The sequence below is a fragment of the Egretta garzetta genome, unplaced genomic scaffold (assembly GCF_000687185.1).
Source record: "Egretta garzetta isolate BGI_Z169 unplaced genomic scaffold, ASM68718v1 scaffold2, whole genome shotgun sequence".
Classification (NCBI taxonomy): domain Eukaryota; kingdom Metazoa; phylum Chordata; class Aves; order Pelecaniformes; family Ardeidae; genus Egretta; species Egretta garzetta.
The window spans coordinates 225448-237071 of NW_009258894.1; the positions used below are offsets into that span (position 1 = coordinate 225448).

General features: G+C 36.6%; 1 protein-coding gene across 1 annotated transcript in view; it reads left to right on the forward strand.

Annotated features, from left to right (window-relative positions):
• Positions 1 to 11624, forward strand: part of CDIN1 (CDAN1 interacting nuclease 1) — a 127517-nt gene that overhangs the window by 18289 nt on the left and 97604 nt on the right. Inside the window, exons 2-4 of the mRNA XM_009634159.2 lie at positions 7369 to 7414; positions 8275 to 8339; positions 11605 to 11624. The exon at positions 11605 to 11624 is cut by the window's right edge and continues 41 nt beyond it. Of these exons, the coding sequence (XP_009632454.1) occupies positions 7369 to 7414; positions 8275 to 8339; positions 11605 to 11624 (131 nt within the window). The remainder of the gene's footprint in view (positions 1 to 7368; positions 7415 to 8274; positions 8340 to 11604) is intronic.

Sequence of the window (11624 nt, forward strand, 5' to 3'; positions counted from 1 at the left end):
CGGGCAAATTACTATCTATTTTCTCTACCTGCTTACTAAGATAATAAGACCTAAAAATAGTTTCTTTTCATTTGGAAAGACCACTCTTCTGTTCCTGTGTTTTCAAACTTCCATTTTTAACTGTAATATCTGCCAATGTTTATCCACTGTTAAAGCATAATGTTATTCTTCTCATCATAAGCATATATATGTGAATGGAAAAATTGCGTCTTTATTCTGACTTCTCTTTTCATTTTGGGGACTTGATCAGAAATACTTTGTAATCATTTGAATATGGCATATTTTGAGTTACACTTTTATTACTACTATTGAAAGTTAGATTTTTGTGGTGTGAGTGAAAGAAGGTGGAATTTATCTCTGTGAAGAGCTAGCATTATTTTGTGATCATTGCCTGTATTGATAATTTGTATTTACCTCTGCATTTTATTTTTTTCATGTCTGATAGAGATTGTTCATAGTCTGCAGTTGTTTTAAAATAAATTGGCTGTTAAAACAGACACCAAGAAATGAGGTGTCTACAGGAAGAATTGGTGCCCTGTTCTTAAAGGAACTTCTAAGTCTTTCTAAATGAAAAATCATTCAAACAGTATCTAATACTGGCAATTTTCCTCTGTCTGCTGCTAGAACTTATTGGCCAACTAGGTCAGACATTATTAAAGTTCAAGTGGCCCAGTGGGAAAAGTAATGGCCTTATGCTACTATGAATTTTAAATGCTGCCATTTCTATGTATTGCACCATCATCTGTTCTCGCACATCACTAAATTGTATAGAAGTTGGGGGACCAACCAGTGTCAAGGTCATAGAAGTGATGACTCTTCTCAAGTAGCCTTCTCGGAGCTTTGTCATACAGTTATTCTCATAACCCAGGCTATAGGCAGCAAAGTTGTATGCACATGCCTGCATTTAACCTTTTTATTATCATTGGACAGCGTAAGCCTGCAATACAGGATGTCTTTTTCCTCAGACTCGTTACTTTTGGTTTTTATTTTTGATCCTACCGAAGGTATGAAATTGACTTTGATGCAAAGACAATTTTTAGTAAGTGATTTGTGTTTAAACCTTTTGAGTTGAGCTGTTGTGCAGTTTATTGAACTGGATATCAGAGAATTTCAAAATTTATGAGTGCTGTAGTTCTCCAGATGAGCTTGAATTTTCTCTTGATTTTAAATGTCATGGTACTAAATCTGAAAGGAGCATATCAGCAGATACTTCTTATCATATATATATATTTATTGAATTTTTATAGTATTTAATAGATTTGTAATGGGAGTATTTCCCCAACAGCACTGTGTTGGCTTTGTAGTTCCCAAAGTAGTAGCTACTGATAATGTTTCATTGTACGGAAGGCTTCCTATGTAGAGGTAATAAAACTGGTTTTGTATCCCAGACTTGAACTGGTGTAGCTGGAAAGCTGTAACATTGGAAGATAGCCACTTTATAGAACTTACCAAGTTGTAACTAAAGACTTAGGTACTTTTATGTAGTTCCTCCAATTCAAACCCATATATTGATTTAAACACATATATTCTCTCTCTCTCACACAGACACACACACACATGTATATTGATTTAGCTTAAATTGGTAATTCATTGACTACAAATCAATGTTAGATTTGTGAATGATATAGTACAAATGTGTGCAGAGACGCTAAGCTGCTTTTCAGGAATTTTCATTCAGAGAAGTGACCACAAGCATATTAAAAGTTTAGGAAAGATTTTATTATTAAAAGCTGCAGTGGAGAGAGGTTAAAGCCAGAACTATTCTAGGGGTCAGTGAGCCTCCCTCCCTCATTAAATGTTCTTTAGTGCTTGGATGCGTATAAGCCGAGCGCTTCTCAAGCTTTGGTAGGCCTTTTTTATTCCTGAGCCTTCCTGGATCCTCACATGGAACCATTCAGACTGCTAAGAAGCCTTTTTCCCATCCTGACAGTCCTGACAGGTAGAAGAAATTCTGAGAGTCCATGAGTTGTCACCTCCTCTCAGGTGGGAAGTTCACTGTCAGTCTGGCTTTAGTTGCTTTATGGGTATAACTGTGGGGCTTGTTAGCCTACAGCCTGCCCTTCTGGGAAGCCACGGAGGCTTTACGTGTCCATGCATGCGTTAGGCATTTGAGCCAGTCTTGTTGGATCTATTTGAAATCGGTTATTGACAGAGTTTTTAGAAAGAAGAGCGGACTGGTTATCATGTGTTGAGCAGCATGGAAACACTGCTTTCTTTAGGAGTCCCTGTTCCAAAGTGTTTGCAGTAGAGACGATGAGAGTTAAAAGGCTGTTTGCGTTTCTGTCATGTCTTTGATAATGTAACAGGGAAAACGTATTTTAGGCACACATTCTGGAATTTCAGGATAGCTGTGAGGAGAATTCCCCTTCCACCCCCGTCAGTTAAATTCGTCAAATATGTATATTTCTTTTCTCACATAGTTCTTAATCCAGCATGTCAGCACCACGCAATTCTAGTTCTGGGTTGTATGTATTACTTTTATTTCAAAGCTCAATTAGTAAAAATAGTTAAAAACTTATACATAGAAAGGGGAGGTTCTTTTCCACTTACTAGGAATAGGAGACTCTTGCTGTCTGCTTTAGAACATCTCATGAAGGGATATGACTAGCACTACGTACTCACACTGGAGACTGTGGATGGAAAGAAACAATTTCTCCCCCTACCTGAATTCCTACAACAGCTAAATGCAGTGTTGTATGCGCTTCTGAGAAAAGGTTTGACACTGCTGCTTTGGGATTTCACATGTAGCAGCTTCTGAATTTTGGAAACACAGCTCCTGCCCCCACACTCAATTTTTTTAACCAATATATTTATCGTCTTAATGAAGTGGAATGTTCCATTTTGTGAAAGGGAAGCAGTGAAGCAATGTTCTTTGTAGATTTCATGTGTTTAAAAAAAAAAATCAAGGCTATTCTATATATATATAATATATATTTGTCTCATGATGGACTTTGCTTTCCCCCTGCTTGTCTCCACTTGTGTGAATAGTTACTGGATTAAATAGTGCAGTTAATGTTTACTCTTGATTTTTTTTTTTTTAACAGATCTCTCTAGATACTCTTCCTTTGTTCCATGGTAAAATACATTAAATGTAAAGCTGAATTTTTAGTCTTTCTATTTTAGGCAAAAAGTGCAGAGTTAAAGATGAGGGAAAGGAAACTAATTTTAAAATTAATAGATGAAACAAGTGGAAACTTGGTTTTGTACGTAAAATCTTATGTTTTCGGTAATCTCAGAAAATAAAGTAGAAAAGGCTAACTTTTATCTTATCTCTAAAGAACTAATAATTTGTAAGGGCTGATAATATAATATTTGCAGAAGCTGTCATGTTCGGATTTTCTCCTGGTGAAGCTGCAATAAATAGCAAATATTAAGTTGGACAGCACCCCAAATCTTGGCTATATCTGCAAGCCTGCTTTGTTGAGAAGATGATCTGATCCTATTAAATTATTTTCATCCTTACTAGCTCCTTCGTGGCCAGAGTTTTATATCAACTCTGGTTATGAAGCACTGATCTGCATCAGCATATTATCTTTATATATATAGTATATATATAAATACTCATTGCAAAACAAAACACTTCTGAAATACACTCCAGGGATATTAGCATTCCTCCTCTACCAAATTCTGGGATTCATTAGGAGGGAATGGTCTAAATTTTATTCTTACATTTTAAATGACCAAAAGGCATTTCTTTTTCCAGCACCAGACTTGCAGTTATCTTTTTAACTTGACTGATCTTAGAGATAATTTATCTCTTGTTCTGGTCTGACTTGGGCATCCCATTCTGAATGTGGATGGACTTTAATATTTGTAATATTTTTAATTTTTTATGATAAGAAAATTGTTACATCATTTGGAACCTAGAAATGACATTTCATTTTTTAAAGTAAAAGTTATTTTCTTTAAAAAAAATAGTTATTTTGTAGCAGATTTTAGATTTCACAGTTTTCGGTCTAAATCCAGTTATGTATTGACAAGAGCACAAAGTGCATCAAGTATTCAGATGGAAGTATGCCACCGACATCAACACAGAGTAACAAAAGGTAAATTGGTTCATCATGGATGCTGATGTACAAGAAAAAGAGGTTATTTGAAGAGCGAGGCTGGTTGCTTTGAACAGAGCTCTGGGAGTTAGATCCATTACCATCTGGAATTGCAGAAGAAAATGTTTCCATGAAAGTGGCTGCTACAGAATTTAAGAGGAAAGTCTGCTTATTTTCCTGGAAAATAGATTTAGTCCTACAAGATGGGTAACAGTTAATTTATTAATTATTTAAACCAGGTAGTACACAGAATTATGAGTTTGAGGAGTTTTTGTTTCTTTGTTTCAGAAAATCAGCAAATCTGTACCTTGGCTCTACAGTTAGTTCTTGACAAAAGAGCTTGCTCAACACAAAGATGTCTATATCCCTAGCCTTGCAGTAAGCCATGGGGCTTGCTATAAAGTTTATTCCATAAGAGGCAATAATGCAGCACTGAAATGTTATTTTGAACAAAAGGTATTTTCAGTGTTGTGTTTGTTGTCCTTGGTATCTCAGCTATACTAATTTGTCTGCTCTTTTGCTGCTTTGAAATCCTGTATAGAAGTGTCTGAGGATGGATGGGGCCCTCAGAATTTGGCTGCTCCTACAGAAGTAATGATAACTTACATGGCAGTATCCCTGCTGTCAGTATCGGCAGTTGTGATCGTGCTGTCATGCAGTGCAAATGCATGTTCATGACTTCTGTCCCCTCTCCAAGTACACAATACTGTCTTTTTCAGCACTTTCTGAAACCACAATGTTTCAGTTTTCTGTCAATGGCTTCTTGCAATAGAGGCTCCAGCTGTGTTTTGAGGAGCTGTTGTGTTTTGCTGGGGAGTTGTGGCAATGGAATTGTGGCAAGGAAATGCTGAGTGGCAGAGAAGTGGTTTTAGTGTTTCAGACGGGAACTATGTTAACCAGAAGAAACATGGAAGCAGCCATGTGAAGATATAAATCCACTTCTCTTGGGGAAGGAGAAAGATCTTCTGGTAGTAAGGCTTGTAATACTTTGAATGGTACTATCGAAATAATTCTCTTTGTCACAGTCATAATATTTTTGTACTGCAATCCGGTATATATCCAACTTGTTCAGTTCTTGGACTGACTTTTTAGTGTTTGTGGTAAGTCTGAAATGATCTGAACAGTTGGAAGCATAGGGGAGGAGTGTCAGACTAAACTGTAGTAGAAGGGCAAAATCCAAGGACACCAAGGGAACAAGTAAAATGGACAAGAGTCAGGAGTGTGAAGAAAGAGATAATGGTCTTAATTCTTTTTGATATGTCAGTGGGTGTAAAAGGATAATGGTACAATAAGTGCAGTAAACATACTGTGAATATCCTAAAAAATACAAAAATTGGTATGTCAGTGGGAGAGAACTCAAACCAGAAATCCAGTTAAATGCTGTCCTGTTCTATTTTGGTTTTTTTACACATCTTTAAATTCAGTTCTACCATTACGACCATGTAAATCTGCCAGATAGTAATAGTTACGTGGAGAGCCATTAGGGGGCCATATGTATCCAACTTATTTATAGTCTGCAGGGTTTTTTTTTAAATAAATCAACTTGCAGTACCTTAGCTTTGCATATGTATATAGCCTGTATAAGTATATAATCTTAATTTCTTTCCTTTGTTCACCTTCTAGTGACTACATGTGCATGTTGAAGGTTGCCATAATTGGATGGTGCACCTTTTGGGGAGGCATTGTGGTACATGTCTCCTGGCCTCTGTGTCAAATGATGTGTATTTAAGAATATTTAAATTCTTGACTGTATCGTAATTCATTTCTCTGTAATCCATTCATTTCACAAACCTATATATTAGTCAGTTTATGTTGCTATCATTTTTCTACAGTTTTAACGTTCGGTCAGTGAGTATTCAGGGTGAACATTCTCACGTGTAAAATAAAGGAGATCAGGGCTCAGCTTACTGCTGTCACACAGATGTTGCACTGGGCAGACAAGCCCAAAATACAGTGTTATGGCAAAGATGCTGGAAGCACAGATACGGGCAAGACGAACTAGTAAGGTCTTCATAAGGCACTGCCTTAATCTACTTGCTTTGTTGCTAATGCTTCCACTGGTTGGTTTAGAGGTAACATTTTATATTGTGCTGCATAGACATCTCGTCTGTTTAAACCTGGACAAACCATTTAGTCATTCTGTGCCTCAGTTTTCCCTTTTAAAACTGGGAGTAAGACTTCCTTATCTTAAATTAGTGTTTCTGAAGTGTGAAAATTGCAGGGAGAAGGGCCACTTAAGTATGGAGAGAATAATTACGTTTAAGGTACATATGTGATACAGGTGTTAAATTCACATACAAGAAATCTGGCGGAAGAGTGAGGCTTTAGAAATTGCTGAATCTTTGAAGTACCTATGCTCTCCTTAGTAGGTAAGTTCACGAAAGGAAATATGTTAATTATTCATAATGCTTTGCTGTACAATAAAACTCGATTTATTGAGACTATAATTTGTTCAAGTTGCATGTAGTAGGAAAATATATCAGGAGTAATTAATTGTATTCAGGATGTGATGAGGTAGATATATCCACAGAGGACAATTGAAAACAGTAGCAGTGTGGTATTGATTGCCTTTCAGAGGGGGAAAAAAAATCTTGTCCCATTTCTAAATGTTAACAATTCAGAGAGAAAAATTCCCACTTGGGAAGAATGCTTTCCAGGTTGCTTCATTGCCAGGTGTTTGACATTGAGTGGAGCTTTAGATGAATGAAGCTTATGGCAGCTTTTGGAAATGACCGACTCCGGGGAATCTCAGCTTCCTGCTGTGAAAGTTTCTATTTTCAAAGCACATCAGTTTCAGTGGGAATGTTCCAGTGGTCCCATATGCTACTTCTGACAGAGGGGGAAGTTTTTAACCTGAATATGAGACAGCTACTGAAGAGGTTCCCTTGCTGCTAACAAAATGAATTTCAATATGTTGCCAATGAACAGGCGGCATGTTCCCAACTGCTGATGGAATTTAACTCCATCAATTATTAATGGAAATTTTGCTTTGTTTTCTTTTTTGCCTGTTTCCTTTTAACTCGGCTACCTGCTCCTGATAGGACTTTGTGGGTTCTGAAACTGAAAAAGGAATCACCCAAACAATATGCTCGTTTGCTTTGAAACTCTTGCTATATTTTCCTCCCCTCCCTCGTACGCTCTCTCCTTGACCTAGCAGCAGGAAGCCTTTGTCTGAGGTGTTCATCTGGAACAACTTTTCCACACTTGTTTTCATGTTCTGTTAGATTACAGGGCAGCAGGCCTACCTTTGAAGCTCCCTTCTCTTTTGTTTCTTTGCAGTGCACTCCAGTAATTAACTTTGTCCTTCTTTTATTTGTTCCAGTCAATCGCAGTCCACTCTGCTGAGCATCTTCTCCCAGGAGTACCAGGTTAGAAGTTTTCTCCTTTGTGAGGCTTGACAGGTGCCTAATTGAATGATGAATGTCCCTTTATTTCTTTGTAATTGAACTGCCAGCTTTCTGATTGGTTTGGAGGATGTTCCCTTTTCCACATCAAGCACCGCCTGAGTCTCAGTGGATGGCTGCCAAGCCTACCCATCCATCTGTCTAATAACATCTAGCCTTTGCTTATTTGGTGGACCTGTAATAAATTATGCTAAACCATTATTATTCTGACAATAATAATTTCCCTGTGTTGCGTGGTTCCATGTGCTAAATGTTTGCTGACTTGCACTGTCAGTGCTGCTTTCCATTGCTGACAGAGATGATGATAAATGACCATTGCCGGAGTGGCAGAAGGCAAGAGAGGCAGAAAATGGAGTCATTTATCATGAGATGACAGGTGTCAGTCAAGTGGCAAGTCTCTATGGAATTACTTTTTGTAGTTTTTCAAATAAGTTGTTTTTAAGCAATGTTCTTCCTGGTTAAAAATGCCAATTGAATTGTAAAACCAGAGTGCACCAGACTTAGATGGAATTGAATTGAGGGAAAATTAATACAAAGGTTGAAAGAGAGAACAAGTTTTTCTTTGCCCTCTGCAGCCTTCAGTAAACTTATTTAGATTCAATTATTGTGACCTTACTGGCTTTTACATATATGGTACATTGCAGTACAGTCTGAAGACGTTCAATTCAATAGGTAGATTGAATGTCATTTCTGTACAAAATCTAAAAACATAGTTCAGTTTATATATCAAAGTGTAGCCAAGGAACATGTGTTTGGGCAGTGGTGATTTCTGTGTTTTGATCTGTGACACATTTGTAAGACTCTTTGTTTTTTTGTTTTTCTAGAAACAAATCAAAAGAACACATGCCAAGCATCACACTGCTGAAGCTATTGAAACTTACTACCAAAGGTATGACCTCCCCACCCCGGTTAAGAGTATCATCTTAACTAATAATTGTTATGGCAATTATGACTAAGTTAGTTTATTAACTTATGAAACTAATTTTCTATAAAAATAAATTCAAAATTTGAGACGAGGAATACAGAATGGTTCACCTAAAAATGTTCTTCAGTGAAAACGCAGAAAGTTTTCACTGTTTGGTCACTCTAATTAAGAAAGGGTTTACTTCCTTGGCTCTAACCAGGATAAGCAAATATTTTTTTTGCAGTGTAGCATTTATTATATATTGCCTATAGTTTATAATTACAGGATTTCTGTGTCAAGACTAATATTGAGGATAACTTCCTTACAGCAAGGGAACTTGTTCTGTTACAGTTGCTTGTACTTTTAAAACAACATTTGTGTTACATTACAAGAAGTTACATTTTGAATTCATGTATTGCCAGTTAAATCACTAATTTTTAGATCACTCCTGTTTTATCAACAGAAGTGTCAGAAATAGCTGTTAAGGGAGGATGAAAACCTTTATGTCATTTTACAGTATTTTACAATTGTTTGCATCTTAAGCTAATAAATTGTATTTGCTACACCTTACAGCTTATCTGTTACTTCTATAGGCTTTGCTAAAAGTATTGCAGTGACATAATTGGGGCACACTGATAACTGGTAAAGATACCCAATTAAAATATTACTTTGTAGACTGACATATCTGAGGAGCTTGCACAACACGTGAGTTCATACTTGTGATTATAGGTGTCTAATATTTATGCTTAATATTAATCTGTGTGAATCAGGAAAATAAACAAAAAGCCTTAATTTGTAAACAATTAACTGTGCTTCCGCAGAGTCATGTGTTTAAAACTTAAGCACAGTCTGATTAGATCAGATGCTGGTCTAGAATATCTAGCGTGAACTGTGCTTTTTTGGGGGGGCTGATTTTCCTTTTTAGTAGTTGTATCTTTCTGTAAAAGTTTTTACTGGATCACATTGCACTTTTCCTAGTGTTGATTCTTGTTTAGGAAGAATATTGGCTTAAAATTTTGTTGTGTTAATAGCCACGTATATACAATACTATTTTTAATTACTTTCCACTAGCACAGTTTCATTGTAACTGCTGTGTAAAGAACCCTTTTCTTAGAACGCATGCAAATCATTTAAATCACTTCTATGATGGTTGTGTTACTGGTTCCATCAACTTAAATCTGAAACATGGGACCAAATTTTGCTTTATGCAAAGCAGCAGTTGTATCGGTGTCAGTAAGGTTGTAGGTATGATTAAGTTTGGCTCACATCAGGTAGGAGGATTTGGTCTCCTGTCCCCTCCTGTACTGTCTGAAGTATGATAGCAGTACATAACTAATGCATTATGTATGAAGCTATATGGTGGTGGTAGGGAAAATCATTCTTTATGCTGTTTCTGGGTATTTCATATTGCAAGTGTATTAACATGGCCAAATAAAATGCACATGTTTTAAAATCAGAGATGTTCTGGTTAGTAGTTAGAAAACTCATCTCAATCCTGTTTTAGTAGATTTACTGTGTAGTAAGTTTTTCGTATGTTTCGTAATGTTTCGTAAGCTATAGGGGCAGGCTACTTGAGTCAGAATCCAGTCTGAAATGCTTCAAGCATAAACATGACAAATATCTTCTCCTCTACTCTTTTGTAGCATCCATCTTACTACTGTAAACCCCAGTCTGTGTGGTACGCTCCTTCATATTCCCACCCACATACAAGCAAATAATTGTGCTCGTATTGCTTTCCTAGGTCAGAAACTACCGGTTTTTGAAGGTAGCCATTTCCGGTGGTCCCTGTTGGGAGCAAGTAGAAGTACAGTTGAGTGGCGTAGTTTTTGCTGCTCTGCTGAGACTTACTAGTCTTAAATTTAGGCAAACATGAAGGCAGATTATGAGGAGGATCAGCAAGCTTTTCAGAACAGTACTGCCATCAACATGTGAGACCTGTTAGTCCATAATGGAATTGCCAGTAGCATTAGAAATATCTGACAGAAAATTGCTCCATTGTCAGCTGTAGCTTTGCTGTTTGATCAACTAGATGCATGTTTTAGAACATTAATCTCAAGTAAATCTTCCTGGTTAGGTGTTTTATTTATGATCTCTCTTATTTTCTTGTGTTACAAATTTTCAGTGTTTAACTACGCATGAAGCATCTTGTTTTGTGGGGTTTTTTATGTAGAATTGAAATAGGTTACAGCAAAAAACTTTTAGCATTTCCTCCATTAAGCCTTAGAGTATCTTGCAAACAAAAAGGCCTGTACAGAGGTACAGAGGTTTATGTAAAGGTGTTATACCCATTCCACAGAAAGGCAAAATGATGAAAAATTTTAATGTCTGTAAGTAATGAGCAGAAGAGTGGCTTCTGATGGATGGATAATGATGGAGTTGGAAAGGCTGTGGCCTTCTAATGATGTCAGTAACGATAAATGACCAGGTTCAAGTATTGGTAACTATTGTTCTTTTCCACATGGCTGCAAAGCGCAAAGTGGCTTCCAATAATATAGCTTCTTCCCATCAACTCCTGAGAACAGGTTTTAGGCATTATTGAAATGTAAACATCAAACAGTGAATGTAACAAAGGTAAGGCCATATTGTGTGATGCGATGGTCAGAAACATCACTGCGTATCCATATTGGTCTAATACTCTTAACCAGAAATGTTAAGCCTTTGCCATTCATAGGATAATGACTTTCTGCCACCCTTTATTGGATCCTAAAATATTTCTTCTTTTATTTTGTTTTTAGAATATTAATTCGATTGTTAGACTCTGATTTCACTGAAGTAAGCCTTTAGTATTTAAACTACTACCCAGTTGATAAAATCTGGATTAACTTTGAGAATTTATGTTTTTGTGCATGGTAGTGAATTGAATAAGATATACAGTGCGCCATCATAGTTGAAGGTCATATGGAACCCAAAATCTTTACTGTGAATAATAGAGGTTTATTTGTCTGCGATGCATCTTTAAGTAGTACAGATATAATTTATTTGTATGTCATTAAGCCAAATTTTTTTTAATTTCTTAATTTATTGTTTTTCACCAGTGACTTAATTGAGATTGATACATCTTGCAGATGAATAGGAGACAACCCTGAAGAGTTAGTGATTGTTTAAAATACTTATCTCTTAAAAGATTTCCCATTAAATACTCTGTGCTGGGGTATTTTCCCCCAAATGAAAGAGATTCCCAAGGGATACTGACATGTATAAACTGGCCTTTTCTTGCCACTGCAGAATTACCTGGCTTTGTCTTGTCTAGGTACCTGAATGGGGTGATGA